The sequence below is a fragment of the Sinohyriopsis cumingii genome, chromosome 10 (assembly GCF_028554795.1).
Source record: "Sinohyriopsis cumingii isolate HCF-2022 chromosome 10, ASM2855479v2, whole genome shotgun sequence".
Classification (NCBI taxonomy): Eukaryota; Metazoa; Mollusca; class Bivalvia; order Unionida; family Unionidae; genus Sinohyriopsis; species Sinohyriopsis cumingii.
This window is the reverse complement of record NC_142970.1, coordinates 73,178,849-73,201,768: the sequence shown is the minus strand read 5'-3', so window position 1 is coordinate 73,201,768 and position 22,920 is coordinate 73,178,849. Positions and strand designations below refer to the sequence as shown.

The following is a 22,920-nucleotide window of genomic DNA, read 5'->3' as shown; positions in this document are numbered from 1 at the left end:
ATTAAACGAAACTAAAATTACATTATATGACTTAACAAGAAGTGAGGAAAACAGTAAAAATTTTATGTTTTCTAAATATTGTAACCATATATACACACTGAATATTGCAACCGTATCCATACTAAATATTGTAACCGTATACACACTAAATAGTGTAACCACCATATGCACACTAAATATTGTAACCATATGCACACTAAATATTGTAACCATATGCACAGCACTATATTAGTCAGCCACCCTTCCAGATTGTACCGCCCTATCAAGTTTAAGAAGGAAAAGCCCTATCGATTTTAAAAAGGAAATGCCCTATCGAGCACCAAGGATATTAAAAAATGCTCAAAACTTAGTCAATGCTTGAATTAATTTACAATTTCTAACTTGTTTGTCTACAGGGGCCCTCTAATACTGTCGTCTGCTTCGTCCTTCAATCCAGTTGGAGATTCTTCATCAAGACGGCCGCCATACTGCGTAGGCGAGTCTGTATTTTTCAGTCAACATGACTGTCATAGTTGATCGTCTTCGTTGTGTTCCGAATAATCCGTGTAATTGGGAGTTTAGTCACTTTCAACGCTTGCCCTTTTATTTTGCGGAATTTTTTGCGAACTTTTAAATCAAACGACATATACCTTCTGTTTATGTGTATTCTAAGAAATATCACCCCTACTAAAAAAAGGACTTTTCCATAAACCGGAAAAGGACCGTGCACAGGCGTTTGGTATTTTTTTCACACCGCTCCATTCGGATTGAATCACATACAAGATGACAGTGTTAGATAACACCTGGCGATAATCAGGTTAGAAATTATAAATTTATGAATATAATTAATAAGTTGTGTGCATTTTGTATAACCGTGACGCGTTTCATTTTTTAAAATTGTGGTGGGGGGGGGATTACAAACTGCCCGGATGGTAGGCGAATACTATACAACATTCGACTGAAACTGCTAGTACTATTAATAACAACGATGAAATTCTATAGTGATTACTGACAGGCTTGTACCTTTGTGTTGCAAAATTTTAGTTCAGTAATTTAAACAGCTTTATCGTAACTCTTTTGATATGTTGAAATGTACTAACGTATACAGAGCAAAGAAATGCAGTGTTAGCTAATCGTTGCCTTAATTTAGGCCTAAAGACTTCTCATTATGACAATATGTAAGCCAATGCAATGACAGGTTGTTTTTTTTTTTTTAGATACGTGCTTGGCAGCTCTATCACAATATAAACCAGTGCGAATCGTCAAATGGGAACCATTTTGATTCCAAATGTTTCTAAAGTAAAAGCTTACTCTGACCCACTCATTATGATTACATTACATACACCATGTCAACAATATCAAACTAGTTTCTGTTTTCATTGTGGTCATTCGGAACAATTCGGCATTCATCCAGTGAATGCAACAATACTTATCAGGCGTACATCAGTTAGAGGGACCTCATCGTCACTCGAACACGTGACTAAAGACTATGTCACTGTGTATATGAAAACTTCATTATTGATTAATATATTTTTTAAAAAGATTAGAAGGTTCCTTTCAGATAACAATATACTACTTAACCTGGATATATTTAAAGGTGGCGCTCTACAGTTTCGTATTTTGCATAAGGTTTGAAGTTTAAAGAAAATAATTTCCTCGGATTTCCTGACTGGTAATACTGGTTATTTAAAATGATACCTGGGTATATCTTAGGTACTGTTCAAAGAAGCTTTAATTCCCTGTATTTTGGTGTAAGAGTGATGGGTGTAATATGGGTTATAAAAAATACAGCTTGGCCTTACTCCAGATGTGTACCTTTCAAGAAACTGCTAGCTCTACTTTGTCATTTTCACTTCCTGAACTTCAGGGGTAACTTGTATATAAAAAAGAAGAGCGGATAACTTTTTTTTAAACATATTATATACATTTGGTAATTAATTCTATGCACTTTCAAAAGTTGGTATTTTCTAATCTGGGTAAATTCATTTTCACAATTTTAATAGGTGCTGAAGATAGTGTACTTTTAGACTAATTCGGGTTATTTTTTTTAGCGAAAGGGAGCAGTCACTTTAGTTAGCTGTGTGCTTAGATCCTGTACAATTTCCACATGTACAATACCCATAGATATGTCAGCCACATTAAACCAACGTAGCATAGAGGTATGCCAATATTCTCTACACTATGCAGGTTTGTTTAAAATGCAAACAACTTCACCTTACATGCGTCACTCTCTCAAAAGTACATAATAACTGGTAAGCACCCCCATAAAGACCTGTTACGTAGACAATTTACAACTGGGAAATATCCCAAGTTGTTTACTACTTTCTTGGGCACAAACTGTGTGCTGTTTGGTAAAAAAAAAATAAAAAATAAAAAATAGAAAATCAATCCGCTTTTATTACAACCAAGATTTTTCTGGGGGTTTTATTACGGAAAAGGCTAAGGTTGATCCGATTGAGGATTACGTTGCAGACTGGATATGTAGGTCGTATCAAGAAGAATTTTGCTGAGTAGTTACGTATCATCCGAATGGAAAAAAGCCTACTTCTAAACGATATATTTTTTAAATGACAGCGATACACTACGAAGAGATCAAATTTGAATGAAATACGTGGAATAAAAAAAAACACATTTCAAATACATCGAACTTGGTAGGTTGTAGGGGCACTTCTTCGATTCTAAGGCCCATAAATGTACCAATGTAGACATGCGGATACAATCCTTGCTCAACTCATCTGCAGTTTGCATATGCCAACTTGCCAAACAGATATAGAACCATTATTAAACTTTGACACGAGGGAGGAAGTGTTTGATTTCGATTAGTTAGAGCGTTCTCGATTAATCTTAATGAAAGTCCTGGAGCGCTTCATTTGGTGGCTGTGACGAACAATAAGTCGAACTTCTGGGTTTTAAATTTATTATTTAAAACAAATTATCAGACTTCATTAAAAAGATTAAAATGACTATTAAGCTGTTTCTATGAGGCGATTTTTATCATCTTCATGACACTAGACATATTTTGTCTTGCCATACAGTCAAACTTTATCTTTTACTAGCAGTGAGAAGTGTTTAATTTGTATTCTAAAATTTCTCCAGTTATTGTTGTAATTGTTGCTCTTGTTCTTTTTACCGTAGACATAAATGATAACTCAAACACATTAACAGATTTCATAAAGACTGACTTGTGAAACAAATCTGTGACTGTACAATGATTGAAAAAAATTAATGTCAGACATGATACAAATTATCCGGCATGATTCAAATTTTCCCAAACGTACGTTAATGTTAGAGTCCTCTTTTCTTGCTAATTGCAAGGAAAAATATCTGAAAAATATGAATTTCCTTCACGAAAAAAGTTGCCAACCACATTTGTAAAATTACCATCCACATTTTTGTTTTACAAGAAGGAAAATATTAACAGCTTGGATTAAATTTAAACTAATGTCATGACAATTCAAAAGGTAATACGAGGATTATGATAACCGATAGTTTATATGTGTGGTTACAAAATTTCTACCATTTGCAGAAAATGACATTTTCTTTTGTGCTAAATATAGTGAATATTTATATATGAGATGTAGAAGGCATTATATTATAGTGAATATGTGGCGGATGCGGAAGGTGGTTATATTGTTTCCACAGATGGAATAATGCACTTCTTCTAAATTGGAGTAGTGTTGCATACCGAAAATCAACGAAGATTGCTACCCATAAAACGATAATTAATTCGCGTTATCTACCCTGTATCATTTTGAAGATTTACGCCAAATACTTTTATTTAATTTGACCAGCTTCTACTAGCGTTGCAATCAAATGATTACGAATTTCCTATACACGATTATAACGTTTGAAAGCAAAATTTAAATTTGTGATTGCAAAATGTTGCCTTGTTTATTTTGTTATGGTCTAACTCCGGCATTCAAGTTTAGTTTACAAAATTTACAATGGATTGTTAAAACGTTCATAGATTGACCCTGTTACGGTATAAAAGAGTGCTTGCACCTGAAAATCCGGCCATTTTTAGCCAAGAAAGGTGTTCCGGAGCAGTTTCTTCGGGACAGGACCTGAATGTAGACTTTGTACCTCCCAAACTAAAAAGGTAGGGCACATAGCAAAGTTAATTGTATTAAAGCAAACTTAGTCCCCGCTAATTTAATTCCCTTACCAAATTAATTTGTAGTTTGCTTTCATCTACACGTATCGAAGCCAAGAACGTTACAATGGGGTGTACTTAATGCCATTCGCAGTTCTGAATACATAGCATGTATGCTAAAGTAAATATTGGCATGGATTTCACAATCAGAGTGTTAATAAAATTATAAAATATTGAACGTGATAGGCATAAGTACATTTTTCATTAAGTTTGAGCTGGAAAAAATACCGAATCAAATACGTGAGAGTGCCTCTTGAAATCCATATGGGCTTCTTTGAGTAGATGACGCAACACGAAGATACTAATATGAATTGTGTTTTTTTAGTTTCTAGATTCTGCGGTTTCTTGAGCAAGCTTTACTAACTGACCATTAAGAACCCCAAGACACAAAAATGAAAAACCGTGTTGTTTGCGTTGAGTTAGGAAACTCTTCACGCATTTTCAAAAGGATCCCGATTCTTCATAATGTTTTAAGTTCTTGTCCTCATCCTGACTCCGGGGGTGGTGAATATGACCGGTGCATTCTCCTGCATACTTAATGGATGCAACCTGTTTGTCATCAAATTTTCATCCCATGATGCTGTCCCAACTGACAAGGATGAGACTCTTTAACAGACGACGGTTTATAAATACAGTTATGACCTTGAGTTTTAGGGATTTTACCTTTTTTGAGATGTGAGTGATACGTAAAGGCTAGCGGCGTAACCACAAGCATAATATCAGTTTAATGCTCCAAAGGTAACCTTTAAGACATCTGACCTTTTTCGACTTTATTACCACGTACGGTTTCAAGATTAAATTGTTTTAGTTTTGGTGGTGTTTCTAAATAAACTTTGATTAGTACTGATCGCTGATGCTTCAAAACTAATTTTTTTTTCTCACCAAAAACGGCCGAGGCGGGCTGACAAATTAAATGTGGAATCGCGCCATGCCGACCGCCTCTCCATCGACAAAAGTGTACAAGCAAAATATAGTTCTTGGCGTATAATTGATTTATTGCCAGCTTACGCTATTCATTCTAAACATCGACTGTATCTCACGTTAGAAGAAATTATATGGTTCGTTTAGCGTAGTTAACTTGAGCGGCTGCTGCGAGTGATATGAGGCCGGTAAACCTGCGTTCTGGAATGGTAGAGTGATCAGCAACCACGGCCCGTACTGCCAGGGGTCTACCAATCTACAGTTCAAGCGAACACATCAAACACCAGCTCCATCTTTTATATCAACATTGCTGTCTTTTTAGGTTTATAGTTAAATTGTATGTCAAAATGCCTCTTTGAGTTTACCATCGAATTTAAGAGTCATTAAGAAGTGTTTACACGGTAAAGAAGTGCTTATCAGCAGAATGCCAAAGGGCAACGCATTGCAAGTTGATGGCTTAAAAATATTTGCGTTAATCTGCAGAGTTGTTTTGGATCTGTATATTTGCAAGATTGTATTTTCATTAACGGAGGTGGGAGCATGGTAGTATTAAGACAGAAGTTTGATGTGTATGAATAATTCAACTGCAGATTAACAGTGGCAGCATCAGAAAAGAAGAGAGAGAATAAACTGAGTTTGAAAAATATTTCCTACAATTTTGTTACATAGTACATTCAGGATTTATAGTTAAAACGATTATTCGGTACGTCCTTCTTATTGCTCCCGCCTTTTTTGTTGTTGTTTTTGTTATGTTTGTCTACGGGTAGCAGTCAGATGTGTATTTGCAATCCTTTTACAACATTTTACACTTTTCAGTACTATATTTTTTTCCAGGCTTAAACACGTTCAAATCAAAGGAGAAACTGTCTTTTGTGCTGAGAAAAGGAGAAAATGACTCATGCAATTTGGTGCATTGCTGGTTACTCGTGTTCTGTGCAAGAATTGCTCCAGCATGGGCCTCTTGCAGGACTTTATACAATGACGATGACATGTCAGCCTCGCTCTGAAAGTTTTATGCGATACCGACTATACGTGTTTATATTCAGTTCATTCGTATATTGACTTTAGATACGTTTCTAGGTAATGTATCATTCAGATAAAGTCTTAAACGCAATATGACTTAAATTATTGTAATGGTAATGACTGAAAGTTTTAAATAAATATATATTTTGAGTTGGTTTCGCTTGTGAATTAAAAGCAAGCTTTTGGGTTGTGCATCTTTGGTCTCGCATGTAAATTCAAAGAAAGCTTTTGCACAGTGCACAACGAATTACCAAAATATATTAATTCAAAGATAGCTTTTGCACAGTGCACAACGAATTACCAAAATATATTAATTCAAAGAAAGCTTTTGCACAGTGCATAACGAATGACCACAAAATATGAATTCAAAGAAATCCACAGTGCACAAAAAATGAAAAACAAATATGAATTCAAAACAAGCTTTTGGTCAATGCATCATCCAGACAAAACGTTTAAGAGAACGTGACCGAAAATGTGACAAAACAGATTTGTATGGCCAGGAATAATTTTATTCGGCTTGTACATGCCACTAGCATGTGCATTTGTTTCTCCATTTTAAAAGTCTGTGCACACATAACAAGGTCTTTAGATGTAAAATCACACAGACAAACAATATTCGAACATCTTCACTTTGAAACGTTTCTACATATTACATGAAAGCGCAACGTGAGTATAAACAGAAATGAATACATTTACATATTTGGATTATATATGTACATACTTGGAACGACAAGCGCTAGTTCTATATACCTGGTGAACTTCTGTGAAAAGAAAAAACAATTCCAGACGTGAACGGCCAATTAAACGTAGACAAATCAATAATTGGCGTGTCATCGACCAATAAAATAACTAATCAAGCAATTGATCCACGAAAGAAGAGATTGTGTGTGTGCGTTTTGTTTTATTTTTCAGAAATAGACATAATGGCGCCTTCAACACAGTAGTCAGGTGGAGATTTTAAAAATCATGCCATGGTATCAAATTTGGAACACAAGATAAACGTAAGAAAGGAACAAATAAAATGGAAATATAAACTGTACATGTCAGTAAAATACTTGAGTAGGCAATGTTCTTAACATTGTTTATAGCAGAGATTTGTTTATAGCAGAGAAGGGGGAGATTCACTTACACATAATCAAGCTTGACATCTTGTAAAACATTAATGCCTTCCTCTCACAAAAACGAGAAGACTCCATTCAGGTTTTACCCACATCTAATGACTCCTCGTTAACGAACAAAAGCAGGGCCAAGCATGTTGGAAACACGGTGCCACAAGTTCATAATCTCTTGATATGCGAATGTAACTGTTTTTCTTGCCGAGCATTAAAACTGATCCATCCAACACGAGTCGCAGATTGCGTTCGCAGTCAAAGAAACCATCTTTTAACTTGTCAAGACTTCTCATTTAAGTTAATATGTACTATAACATAAAATTTAAAGTGCACTGGTGACATCTGATTATAATTTGAGAACTCTAAACTTCAGCGGAAAATGTAAGTTCAAAACAGAAAGAGATAACACTGAGCTGTGAAAACATTGTACACTTATCGATTTGTTGTGGAATTACGGTTAAGAAAAAAGTGATATCTAAAAGAAAGGCGGCCCCTCAATACAAGCTTCTATGTCTCAATGCATAACAAAATTGTGTGGTCTCTTAAGACAAGTTGGCTTTTAAAGGAGTTGGTCTCTAATACAGGATCGGCGCCATATTGTTTTCATAAAATGGCTTGTAAAACACGTCATAATCATTGTTCATCAAGGGTTGCCTTACTATACATATTTCAGTCGATGATTATTGAGAGCTGATACTAAAGGGATACCTGGATAAGCCGACTGATTTAACAAAAAGTTTACTAAAAACATTTTTAAATCATGGTAACTTATGGTTGAGCTGTGTTAAAACAATTTTGTCCTAGCACTTGCGCTGTTCGTGTTCTACAAATTTAATAGTAATTTATTTGATTGTGTATCAAAAGGCTGACTGTACCTTTAACCGCTCCAGTAGCCTAGCGGTTAGAGCGTCCGCCTCGGATACGGGAGGTCTCGGGTTCGAACCCCGGCTGAGTCATGCCAAAAATTTATATTTAAAAAAATGGTACTAACAGCTGCCACGCTATGTCCTCATCATTAAGCGGTTAGAGTTAGGACTGGTCGGCTTGGTGTCAGGACAATGGGACATTATGCTTCATATCTGCGGCATGCTAAACATCATTATAAGCTGCCACACTGAAGACATCATAGTGATATGACTGAATATTCACTCAAACACACGCACACACACACTGACTGCAATTGCATAAAATGTACAAGAAAGACCAGACTTAATTTGCTTCCATTAACCCAAATGGAAAAGTGGGGATTCGGTAGGGCCTGTTAAGACTGTGTGTGTGATTTAGCTTTTTAACGTGGCTTCAACAATTTTAGTCATATCTCTCTGTTACTATTTAGTATAAAATTTTATCAGATATATACATCTACATTCAAATCATGACTGCAGACTTGCTGATCGTAGAGCCTTACAAAGTCACGGTTGAATTGCACTTTTGGATTACAAAAATAGTACCCAAATATGTCATATCTAATCTAGTCTTTTACATAACTAAACTACTAGTATTTGAGGTGTTGTTGCTGTCTTGGATTTAACACCATTTTTCAGTACATGATAGGACATATATGGTGGCCAGTATATCTGGTGGAGGAATAACCCGGGAAAATCCATGGAAGAACCACCGACCTACGGGAAGCCCGAGACTCGAACCCACGCAGACAAAGGTGAGATGTTCGTTGAATGTAAAGCGAGTGCCTTCGACCAATCGGCCACCTGGGGCCACCTATTGGGGAAGTAATTTTGTTCAGTCTAATGCACTAAAACTAGAAATCAGTCTAATGCACTATAAACTAGAATCAGTCTAATGCACTATAAACTAGAATCAGTCTAATGCACTAAAAACTAGAATCAGTCAAATGCACTACAAACTAAATCAGTCTAATGCACTACAAACTAGAATCAATTTTCCAAAATATAAGTTTGGTATCTTGATATTCGAATTCTAGATATATGTGAGTGGTTTTGAATGTACTTTTTCAGTTTGAAATTGCAAGGTGTTTACTTTAATTAATGGGTCCATTATTCCAGCAAATAAACATAATAACATCCAATTAAATATACCAGGAATGAGCGTTTAAGTTGTACAATGTTACTGCAATTTACAATTTTTAAAAAGGAGTGTCTGACATTAATAGTGCCGCATGCAAGGCTTAATAAATGATGCGTCTGCTTGTTAATTATATGCTTTATTATTTCTTCAAGACGAAGCACTCGGAGAACCAGTCTATAACGCATCTACATGTACATTACTGACATTCATTATTTAAAGAATATGTATGCAACGGTGTCATTGTCATAACAAGTCGCACTGCCTGATTTGACTTGTATACAGTTTCTGGGCAGTTACTGACACACAATAGTGACATTTGTGAACAATTGGGGAGAAGTTTTGATTGAAACACGATAGCTGCACGAATGAAAAAAGAGACAAATATCTACTTATCTGTTTCGCCTATGCGAGTTAAATTACACAAAGTGAATAGTATGGAAGTATTTGTTTGTGAAACTAAACGTTGCGTTCCAGGTACAACAAAGTGACACTTTGCTGATAAAATTTAACCAATTTTTACGAGCTGAACAGCTTTCAAGGAATGAAAAAATATGAAGAAATATGCATTCCTTCCGATTATCTATTTTAAACCGAAGCCGTTGTTTGTCTTCCCCAAACCGAATGGCTTAAAATTTTAATTCGATTTTTAACATGTTTTTGGAAAAACTGTTGAAATATCTTAAGACATGTCCCTGTTTAAATAATTCTGATCGCATCTTTTTACATCTAAAGTATAGGGCTTTAAAAAAAAAACAACATTGTCTTCATTCAAGTCACGATTATCGTGATTATCGGATATGCTTAATAACATCGCAGGCAATATCAAATCAAATAAATTATTATACCAGTGAAGACGCAGTTATCGCATTGTAACGGGGGGGGGGGGTCTATCCATGTCATGCAAACCGCCTTGACATTTTTCGCGAGATATCGTTGATTGTTCTTTATTTTACTTTTTGCGCAATCAAACCCGTGGGAAACAAATTTCTGTTCTTTTTCGTTTCTTTTCTTGTTTATGGATCTGGCTGCTCAGTTTTTCACTAAATCATTGTGAAATTACTGAACGTGTGGATTCGATCATGTGACTTGGGGTTGTTAGATGTCAGGCCGTCCGACTATGGGCGACTGAACTTCACACCAGGCGCACGTAAAAAGCAGTACCCTAGACGTCACCAGGAGAGCGCCATAGACAGATCGCATTTAATCTTCTTTTTCACACACCTCTCAACGAAATATCCAAATAAGTTTTCTAGGTTCTTTTCTCGAGTTCTAATTGAAATTATTTATATCACCCCTAATACGTTCTTTATTTTTGGCGAATATAATATTTTATAAATGCAAAGATTTTCAGACGAAACAAGGCCATATGTCGGACCTTCACAACCTTTCAGGAAAAGAATAACAGCAAACATTTGTCAACATGGCGACATTTTTAGGAATACGTGCGCCTTGGCCTTTTCAAGGTGAGTTGAATGCATACCGTCCGCGTTAATAAAAAAAATAATTAAAAAAGTCTTTAAAGTGCGTATAAAAGGAACTCTTTGGTATGTGTTCGAGTTGTTCGCATTAACAGACTGTATATGCAGCATCATGTACCACCACCATTCATGATTCCAGTTGAAAACAGCTACAAGTTCAAATTTTATTTTTCTCAGCAATTTCCGAGAGAAGAGTAATAAAATAAGCCACTCTCACATCTGAAAGAGGGGACGGTTGTTTGGGTTTCTTTCCTTAGGTGTATAGACATGTTTAATAGTAAACACATAACGTATAAACATTTATTTATCGGTTTGCCGAAGGTCATTTCCGTGTTATTGTGAAATAAAAGTGAGAAACACATATCCAATTAGTGCATAACCCTTAGTCAAAGTTTAAATCATAAATAGGTGCCGTAAAGGTTTATTTCCAAAAAAGCACAGCCACGAACGTGGAAGGGTGTAAAGTGTTACCTTTGTACATCCACATGTTTGTGTCCCTAAGTACGTATGTACGTCAGGTTGCGTTTTCACTTCCGACTTTATTCCCCCCTCTCTCTGCGAATCGACCCGACCCGACAATCCACAAAAGACCACTTACTCATTACAATACCATGTGGCCAGTTAGTTTCGTGTAAAACAAAATACTTATTTTTAAATCGCACCACCTCAAAATATAGATAACTTTCCTTCAATCCGATTAGTGGCCTAGAAGTATTGAGGTTGAACTTCCACTTGCAAACCATGTTAATCTGTTCCTGCTATTGTTCAAGACACCAGATATATACGTTAAATGTTATTTATAATACTTGTCTACTCGTGATCTTTTTTATGTAAGAAAAGGCAAGATGTTAGATAGTCAAATTTCAGCGTTATCACGGCACGAAAGTTTTATTTGCTTTCACTGTGACACGATTTCGCCTACCCTCAGAAATGTGCGGAAGTGGGAATCAACCAGGACATCTATCGCCCCTTTTCCCAAATCGGAACATTATCATCTCTTTCCAGTGCGAGTCAAATAAGTTCGTGCCTTAGGAAATTTGTCTTTTTCTATCATGCGACGAAAGTGATCGAGGATCTTCCAGCTGCATTGTTCCGCTAACAGATCGATGACAGCTGAGTATTTGATTCATTTATCCAAATACGTCAACCGCACTTGATGCAAAATCGTTCAAAATGAAGACACAATGTGTTCAATGTTTACCTTCTATTTTTTTTTTCTTTTTGCTCTAATGTTTCCACTTCATCCCTTCAACAAATTTTCCGACGTCAAAATAGAATTACTCGTGATATATTTTACAGCTATATACATACGTACGTGTATCAATTTTATTTCTTCATTGTTCTTGGCACTGACTACCATGGACAATAAATCAGTAATTTGTTTAATTTAAGAAAAAATAAGCTTTTAGAAAATAATTTTCAAGAATCTTTTTAATTTTTCTTAATTAAGTATTCTACATTATACGTATATACACTTTGATAAATTGGTACTAACTGTCGAAGCCTAAAAAACATGAACAAGGATGATTTTACCTTCAATATTGTTAAGTTCTAAATTGTGGAAATAAAGTGGCCTTCGTAAGGTTGCAATGTTTTATTAAATTTCAACCTCAAAAACCAACCGTTACATAGGAGAAATGCACTAAATCAGTGACAATTTGTATTTGAGCAGAAAAACTTGAAGGCTCTAAATTTATGTCCAAAAAAGATAAGATGTGAAACGTTTGGCAAGAAAGAAAGCTATTTGTTTGCAAAGATTAAATGGTGGAAGTTAAAAGTTGGTCTCTTACAACCATATTGAACACATATGGCGTACCAGAGAGCTCTACGTGGCTTTCATAGCTTGGGAACCCCTTTAAGTACGAACTGGCTTTTATCAATAACAGGCATTGTGGAATTTAAAAACAGCGATTTGGTTACATGCTTCTCTTTTATTTATTTATTTTTTTCAAAACAGGGCAATGCTCCCTACCAATTGTGATTTGAAAGTAGAAAGGCATCACGAAATAAATGAATATACATTCTAAAGTTAACTGATCTGGAATTGAAGAATAATTAATGATGTAATTTGTTTTCCTGGTAATGTGCCTCTTTACACATTTAAATGGGGGGAAATGATTAACCGTGTCCATGGTTACCAGTTCTTGTAACATGTTAGTGCGTTTCTGCTTATGCAGTTTTAATATATGGCAGTGCTAAAAATATTTCCATTCAAACATGACTGCTTCTATCACACCTGAAATTTATCTATATATTTGAATCACGATATATTTATGAGTGGAAAAAAAAGGATGATAGATTTGTTTGTTTCTACATGGCTAAGCATTGAGGTACTTCCAGGGTAATGAAGCGATCAAAGCCCTCTAAATAAATGGCGATTAAACCACTTACGTAAAAATGTACGATCAAATACGAATGCCACCCTTGAGTTACTTAATCAAGAAATGCGTTTAACATTGTCATATTTTGTCTAAAACTACAGTTTCATACATGTGAATTATCCCCATGAAAAAGATATGACATGAAAATAAAGCCCATCAGTCATAACTGTTGGAGTGTGCTCTGTGTATGGCAAAAGAATGCGATGTCATCACGACACGTTAGGTATCTGCAGTATAAGATATCTACACCTAATACAGTGTACATTGAAAATACACAATCTAGGTTATGTCAGAAAGTTAACAGATGTTTTTGTATTTTGTTTTCGACAGAGTAGCATTAAATATACAATGATATTATGAAGTTAGAGCACTGGGGCAGTTCATAACAAAGTTACAATGCAAGGTAGAAAAGAATTTAGCATGTAAGTTTGAGTAAAGAATATAATGATTTTATTAGTGTTTATAATTCCAAGGTGGACAATCAGTAACTTTAATAAGAATGGACATTGTAACAAACCTGATGTAAGACCGCCATATTGTGCCTGTTACTGGGTTTTGTTCCCAGAAGTCCATGAGTTCAGTTCATCTCGATTTTCCCTTACTGCGTACACCGAATTTGTTTATTTGGAAGCATCTTAAGGAATACGAGACACGTAATATGGTTTGATTAATCGACAAATCTCCAATTCACGCTTGATGATGAGATATCTGGTTTTTAGATTTACCACAAATGCTGTTTCGTACTTTAAATAATTCCAAAAGTGACACATTTATATCTGAGTAATTTGAAGAAGAAATTTTTTAATAATATTCATCATTTATTTTCTTTGCAAACACCATACCTTCAAAATGTGTTATCAACTCCCTAATCTATATTACAAACAAGTGAAATTCTTATGCACCCGTCTTCTTTTCGACTGTACGCATACTAATGGGGAAACCTATTATTCACTGACTTTTGCACTTTTGGAATAAATTTACAACTCTTTCATAGTAATGAACGAAGCAAGTCTTATTTAAACAAAATAGAACGTTAGCACATTGTCTACTTGAATCTAACCTGTGTACAACCGCTTGACTGTGTCCCTCACCATTAGTGGATTTCATTTTACCTGGTAATGTCAAAATCACTTTTCTTTTCATTGAAAATACAAACCAGAATGATGGCATCCAAATGTCTCCAAAATTTGGCTTCAAATACTATAAGCAGTGATAAACATCATAATACTGACCCTATCTTTGTGTGGGCTTTTGAAGTTGGCTAATTGCGTGTCCCACAAACAAAGCGTTGCGAGCAGACGAACATGGTTTGTACTAAGTCGACCGGGATCATGAATATCCCACGTTCAGGTATGTATGTAAGTGTCATATGTAGGGTTTAACAGCACATAAACACAATCCTGGCTATACAGTGCCGAGCAAGTGTAAGAATCCCAGAAAGGGCATGCAAAACAAAGATCAGGGCAAAAAAAACAGGAAAACGGGGGATCCTTAAAATACAAAGTCACTGTGTTTTCATACAGCCTAATATTTAAAAAAAAAAATCCAATAATGTATCAGTTGCAACATCGTCATGGAGTTAATCCCATAGCAAAATGGATGTCTGTGACACTCTGTGTTAGCGGTGATGACAACGGTGTCCCATGGCAAAATGGTTGCCAATTAGCGGTCGCCTCTTTATACGCCATTATGTCAAATTTGTATGCTGACAACTTTGTGGACATTTTATCTTCTACCTTTATGGGTAAAGAGAGTGAGACTTTATCAACATTTTTGGGGAGAAGAATTGTGACGATGGCGAGAACGTCGATGATAATGGCTTGGTGGAAAGGGAGTTTTAAACGCTGACGTCGACATAGAAGCATATATTGTTGTCGTGGTGTTGATGGTGTCGGAGGTACAAGCGTTAAAAAGTTTGAATATGATGATAGTAATATCATGTTCAGCCATTTCATCTGAATATTGGCACTACGGTAAGACTTTGCGACGTAGAAAGTGACGTTACTAAGAACAAGCTGAAAAGACGCCTGACAAAAAAACTCTTTTTGATGTATCGAATGTATAAGTACATGAAATAAGGTAATACAAATCAAACAAATATGTGAAATTTTATATAATTATAGCACGTGTTATAAATGTTGACGATGAAATAACTAAGGATAGGTGTTTTGATTCAAAACAAGTTTTGAAAGGCCATCTGTGGAGTAAAAAGTACCTGTGACAAAAGACATCATCAACCCTTCAGGTTTTTGAATAAATTTTCACATCATTGTGAAATGATGGGTTTTTATCTGGTCTCCTGCTTGTCGCCTCATGACGGTGTTGGAAAAGAATTGTGAGAGAGAATCGCTCAAATATAACTACCATGAACTATTTAACAATATAACGAGATAGGTAGACCAGACAGAGAAAAGAATAGATGATGCATGGATATACAGAGGGAGGAGAAATATTAGGGGCAAAAATAAATACTAGTCAACAAATTTTGTTGAACGCATGAGCAAGCAAGAAGATAAACGGGATAATAAACAATATATCCCATCATCTTTTAAATCAGAATCCATTTGGAATGAGTATCCTTTAATCTGAAAATTTAGTTATCTTGTGTTTCAAGCAGAATAAAAATGGCAGCCTAACACAGGTAAAAAACGACAGCCTTGACACGGCTAAAAATGATAACCTTACACAGGCTAAAAATGATAGCCGTACCCAGGTATTCGGTGAGTGTGGCAATTCATATTCATTTTTTTCTTCTTCTAATAAACGAGCAATGATTTATCCAGGTATCACCTAAACTGCAGATTTAATTGCATTGTTCTGAAGCTAAATATCTGTAAATCACATTTTATTATCCCCGGATAAAATACAGTTTCTTTTCTAAACTAATTCAGTTTCTAGTGTATAGGTGCCTCGTTTGATTTGCTAAAGATTAACCCGTCCGGTCTGAATTTATGAGACAAACTCTGAAGTTGACGTATCTTCAAATTGCACCAATTGTTAATAGAACATATTTTCTCTATCAAATCAAACCGGAATCTTGTGAAATGCTTACCGCGTCATAAAAGTGTTTGTTGATGATGGACATGGGTATTATATTCCAAACAGGTAGTTTTTTTTTTTTAAATAAATGCTCAAGCAGTATTTGTTTTTTCGTTCCTCTTGAAACACGCCTGTATATAGAAAAGGTATTGTTTTCACTATAAAACTAAAGGCAAAGTCTAACAGGTCTTTCGTATTATTCTGAACTGATTTTTGTTGTTGTTTAAATTTCAAATAAATGCTAGATTTTAGTCAACGTTGTCGTAAAGGCTTAGTACTTCTGAAATTTTCATCAAAAATGGAAATAACGAATTGAGTGCATTGCCGAAGACATCGTTTAAATTATTCCTTCTGCCTGCTGATATTGACTGGCAGAATCTCTAATAAAACTCAAAAGTACTGGTTTTTACATTTAATCCTTTTAAATATAAGAATAAATACATGAATATAATATTAACATATGAATACATGTTGCGAGGATTACACATGTTGCGGCTGAAAAAATGACTGCTAATGAGTAATGAGATAGACTGTGTCCAAATTTCATTGAAAGTTTAATCAGTTTAAGTGAGGGAAATTTAAGGCAATCTAAAGCTACGACATGCACCGGGAGCTTAAGTATACGTCGTAAGGATTTAAGGAGACTAGGACTGACCCGGGAGAGAGGTTAAGTAAGCGTCTTTATACCGGTGTCATCTGTCCTTTATGCCATGTATAATAAACTCGAACTCGGCGTTGAACTAACAAATTCTTGATAATACAAGCAAGGATGGTGCAAACATCATCTGAAGTTACGCGCCCTAGTCTGGTTGTATGGGTTCTTAGGTTTAATCCAATATCGCCTGCACTTTGTTTGCTCTAAATGTAGCTGACAATGGGATCGTTAAAATTAGGACGAGGTCCTTGCTTGGTGTGGAAGGTAACATAAAGTAAACGGAAAATTATTGTTAAATAAGTGAATCGAGAAAACGCCTTGATAGGGCTTACAGAACTAGTCTTTTTAATTCACCTATGACAAAACGGAAGGGAGAATACGAAGGGAATCAAATGTTAACTCTGACATAGAACTCTCTCTCTCTCTCTCTCCCTGACACACACACACACACACACACACTCCTAAAATTCAAATATCAGATAGCAAGCTCTCATCAATGGTGCATATAACTAACATATGAACTTTAGTCTGATGTAAACGTGGTGAATAGTGACCAAAAAAGGTGAAACTAGTGAAATATTACAGGTAATTTTAACAAAAAAAATTAAACAAGATTTCAATTTTTAAACTGCGGTTACAAATACAAAAGAACAGAAAGCAATTAGGTGACCTGCTAACATTAATCCGTGGTTAAATGATGCCCATCCATTTTCCACTTTTTAGATTTACAACGGGAAGGTAGTTTTATTATTTAACTAATCGCCAAAACGAGCTTTGTACCTGTTTATGGGGTCAACGAGCTGTAAGCAATCTTTGTTTTCGCCTGTTACGGTTCAATCTGGGGGCGAATTTTTACCATGAAAAGAAACTGTACGGAGATTTATCACGATGTTGATATTGGGAAGAATAACTCTAAAGCAAAATCCGTACTTTTTGAAAAGATTAGAATACAATGTTAAGTTCCCGTGCAGCAACCATGTAATTTAGGTATCGGAATCTATCGGATTAGTACGTATTTTATGTACTAGTCAGAAAAGAGAAAGCCTCAGCGTTGAATTTTTCTGACATGCCCAGTATTCGCACGACATGGTTAGGTTGGTAGCATACTGAATGCATTCTTATACAAAATGTATCAAGCTTCAAAAATATCATTACCTTTAATTAAACAGATGGAAAATACGTTTAGAAGAAATGTAAAAAATGGACAGATTTTGAAACACTTTTAAACCTTTTAAAAATAAGATCCTAATTTTTCATATGGCAATGTGGACTTCTTCACGTCCAGTATATATATATATATATATATATATATATATATATATATATATATATATATATATGACATGGATTACTACACATTATCTACACATTTCACTCATTTGAGCATGCTGAACATTCAATATTTCAAACAAGATTACCTTTGCATGAAATATTTTTAAAGAGTTATATGTAATACATGGAGGCGACAATTAATTTAAGAAACCAGGCTAACATCAACAAATAACAACAACAACAATAATAATTATAATAATAATAACAACAGTATAATAATGATATAAACATACTCACCGCTTGCGAGGGAATATCCAATCCCCAGAAAGAATATTAAGAAAGTCCGCATTGTGCTTGCTCTCATCTGAAATAATAAGCAACCGCACTTGACGTCGAAAATTAAATGACACTCATAAAATACCTTTATAAAAGAACAAAAATTCCAATTTACGAAAAAAAAACGTTTCACATTTTTAACAGACTTCACACTTTTCAGCTTTATTCTCACATTGTAACTTCTTCAATGTGTGCAGTTTTTTTTCACATATTTGTGAATTGCCTGTTTCTCCTCGAGCTTTCACGGGCTGGGTCAAACCATAATCCAGAGGAATACACTGATGGATTAATATTTGCCGGTCATAATCCCTTAATCTCGGCTCGAAATATTAAGATCCAAAACAAGGTAGAGAGCCTGTTGTGTATTGCCTCTCCAATCCGTGGCAGGATCACACAAACTAGCTCTACCTGTACGTGATACGTTAGTATAGACCCGTGTGTGAATATATAGGTATATCTCGCTTAGTGGCAAGTCTACTCTTCGCTAACTACTGTATTCTTATGCAAGTGGAAGCGCCCTGCACGCTAAATGATTCCAACCACAATCTCGTGAGAGTTCGCGAGAATTGCTTGTCTAGCGTGACTACGATGACATTTCACATTCTTTGGATAGCACAGATAATTTATCACCAGATCTGGTTAAAAATAAAAATAAGGTGGGCTTCATGGCTGGCCTGGCATCAAATCGAATCTAAACAACTCTACAAAATCGCCAAGGCATGACACTGAACAAAAACATATTCCCGCCTCACTCAGAGCTCTTGCTATTCTTGTCAAGCTGTTCGAAATTACGGTGATGCATTCTTAACGAGACTGGCGCTGAAGCTGTCAAATAATACAATTGTATAAGTTTTCTTTTCTTTTTTTTTTTTTGAATGATACAATTTGGAAAAGTGGTAATTTGTGCGGATCAAAAATGACACATCTGTAAACAATGTAAGTATGTATGTATGTATGTATTTTTGTCCACAAAAAAGTTTTAAAATGCTGACATTTACAAAATTTTTTAAAAAATGCATTTATCAAGCATAATCGTATACGTTAAAACAATATTCCAACTATAATAAAAACAATGCTTGAAAGCACTGATTCCATCAAGGTTTAATATTAAATTCGTTATTTAAATTCTAAATAATTGTACCTTTAAATGGGGCACTTGTTATTTTAAAGTTATTGCCGAGACGTCACTACCTTTCCATATGGTGTAAAAGCTTTGCGTAAACATCACTACTTTTTTGTATGGTATAAAAGCTTTGTGTAAACACCACTACCTTGTTGTATGATGTAAAAGTTTTGAGTAAACGTCACTACCTTTTTGATTGGTGTAAACGTTTTGAGTAAACGTAACTACCTATTTTTATGGTGAAAAAGTTTTGAGTAAACGTCACTACCTTTTGTATGGTGTAAAAGGTTTGAGTAAACGTCACTACCTTTTCGATTGGTGTAAAAGTTTTGAGTATTCGTCACTACCTTTTTGTATGATGTAAAAGGTTTGAGTAAACGTCACTACCTTTTTGATTGGTGTAAAAGTTTTGAGTAAACGTCACTACCTTTTTGTATGGTGTAAAAGTTTTAAGTAAACGTCACTACCTTTTTGTATGGTGTAAAAGTTTTGAGTAAACTTCACTACCTATTTTTATTGTGTAAAAGGTTTGAGTAAACTTCACTACCTTTTTGTATGGTGTAAAAGTTTTGAGTAAACGTCACTACCTATTTTTATGGTGTAAAAGGTTTGAGTAAACTTCACTTACTACCTATTTTTATGGTGTAAAAGGTTTGAGTAAGCGTCACTGCCTTTTTGTATGGTGTAAAAGGTTTAAGTAAACATCACTGCCTTTTGTATGGTGTAAAGGCTTTGTGTTTTTCAAAGTATTTGAATATTGTTGCAAGACATTGTCTGGACGTTATTTGAAACTGATTATCCAAATGTAGCATCGTACATCTGATAATTCCAAGTCTGGAAAATTAAAACGACAGCAATATATGCACAAGGGCATTGGACATATTATGCTTTAAATTCTTTTTTAAATAAAATTTCAAAACCAAAGTTTAAATCTTACCATTAGGACAGCCTCGGTTAGCTACCAGTGTGTTCTATAGCAAAGCACATTAATCCAACTGCGTCTATACCAAATACCATATTGACATTGCAGTGTCTTAAAAAAACAAACAACAACGACCAAACCAAACCAGCAATCACTTATATTTCTTTTTACAAATGTTATTTATAGTTTCTGTACTAAAAACACTGAAAATGTTTAAGACAGTTGTAACATTTATATCACTATGACGTTGAAACGTTCTGCTCCTCGATTATCAAAACGATAATAAAACATTATTTCGCCGTTTCAGCATATAGCACCTTTCATCCTATCACCAAAACAGAAATAAGTGTCAGTGGAATAAAATTTAAACACATAGAAACCATGCAGTGCTTCCTCGAAGTTGTCTCGTGTACCGAATGCCTATCGGAACTATCCTCAATTTATTTTAATAATAAAATTGGCATTTTAGTACACGATAACACAAATAATTGGAATCATATTCAGCCTATATGATAGCGAAAAGGACAAGGTGGGTGTCAGGCATGAGAAGCAATTGACCGCCCCTCCAACTAGTGAAGAAATACATTAGTATCTCGCAAGGGATCGACTTTTGGACCCAGAAGAATCATTCATTGTACCGAAGCATGTCACGATCTTAGGGTTTGAAAAACAATTCATCAATTTCATTTCTACGAAACTTTGTTCAAGGGGAAATCCTTACGGCAAGATATCATAATATATTGCGTTTTTTATGACGTAATACATCATTGTTTGTTTTTTCCTCTACGGGTGACCGCCATATTCCTTGCGGTGAAAATCTGACTCCTCCAGTTTTAAATAAAAGCAGCTGGTTTGTTTGTAACTGTATAGCCATCCGGAGATTTCAGGAAATGCATTCTTGCAGCACGTCTATAAGAATCGATTGAGACGTTTTCATTCACATTCAATGTTTGTAGGTCCCAAACTCAATGACTTATTATAAGCAAAAAATAACCGAGTTTTTACTTCAGTCAAATGAGGGATCACCTAAAAGTACCCGGATTTAAAAATTCATAAATGGGGGTTGGGTAATGACGTAAAAAATGCTTGACGATTAGGCTCACCGAATCCACCTACAAATGATAATATGAATATCAACTGATTTCAAACTTTATCTAAATATTTTTACATTTTGATTACTTTTCTTCAGGTTAAATAGGTACAACTTCTAAGATAGGAATACTAACAAATTATGTTTAACAATGTATATCTCGACCAAGGAGAGAGAATGACCAATGAGTTAGACATCTTGTCAAGCAGAGCGTGATTACATATTTTTGTCCACGTCTCCCGTGTGAACCAAAGCGTTTGCCGTGATATTTGATAACATATAATTAATTTTCATACAGTTACCCATACCTCTACCAGGAGGCAAGACATACCACTTCAACTGATCGGATTTCGCTTTCGAGACATCACAGCTGGAGTGCGCTATCAGGAAATACCATCGGGACATTAAATCGAGTTTGAGGGTATGTTTAAAACGTAGACAATTAAGGTACACTGCCCGGCCCTCGTTATCTCTAACGGCTGCAGACTGACAGACAGGCATATAGACGGAGATAAATGGACAAACATAATGGCATACTGATAAGCATACCCACATGCATGCAGAGGTGGCGTTAGGAGTACGCGGGGCCTAAGGCCGACCATGATTGGTATCTCGATTGGTTACGAAGTTGACTAAGTCGACTTCGCAACTTTGCGTGCATTACGTGCGTCCTCTATCAGCGTTTCCAATTTACCAGAGAATATAGCTTGACAAACTCATAAGGACAATCTTAGGCCTGAAGCGCGGGACCCGCTCAAGAGCGAGGCCTGGGTCGTCGCCCCACTTGACACCCGCAAACGCCGTTCATGCATGCATGAGTAGCTTAATGTTTTGATCCATACGTTTACATGCGTCCTGTATCAGCGTTTCCAATTTACCGGAGAATATAGCTTGACAAACTCATAAGGACGATCTTAAGCCTGAAGCGCGGGGCCCGCTCAAGAGCGACGCCTGGGGTCGTCGCCCCACTTGCCACCCCCAAACGCCGTTCATGCATGCATGAGTAGCTCAATGTTTTGATCCATACGGGTACATGCTTCGCGTGGTTCGCACTTCAGCACGATCCGGCCATGCAATATTGAACAGTTTTCAGTCTATTATTAAGCCTCAAAATGAGAAACCTTAAGTAATTCATTAACGAGAATTGGTTGTATCCAGTGGGCTATATAACGATGGCAGAGTCCAGTGGGGTTTTATAGTGTTGGAGTTGATATGCGTCTGTTTCGGACACTGTTATGTAATTGAAGTTGGGCTCTTCTTCCTGATTCTATTTCTAGATGCAGGCGTAGAATGCATGTGAAATGCACCAAGGGCAAAAGAAGAAGAAAAAAAACCCACAGAGTTATAAATGAACAATATTCTCTATCCAGATGAAATGTCCCTGAATTGC

At 35.6% G+C, this 22,920-nt stretch overlaps 1 protein-coding gene across 4 annotated transcripts in view; it reads right to left on the bottom strand.

The window, feature by feature from the left end:
- LOC149790384 (lactadherin-like) overlaps positions 1-22,920 on the bottom strand; it is a 193,879-nt gene that overhangs the window by 37,473 nt on the left and 133,486 nt on the right. For 3 of the 4 annotated variants that reach the window (XM_089972430.1, XM_089972433.1, XM_089972431.1), the window contains exon 2: positions 18,357-18,423. In XM_089972430.1, the coding sequence (XP_089828556.1) occupies positions 18,357-18,423 (67 nt within the window). Of the gene's footprint in view, positions 1-18,356; positions 18,424-18,567; positions 18,905-22,920 lie in introns of those variants that run through there. The other variant, XM_089972432.1, reaches the window with a different exon arrangement.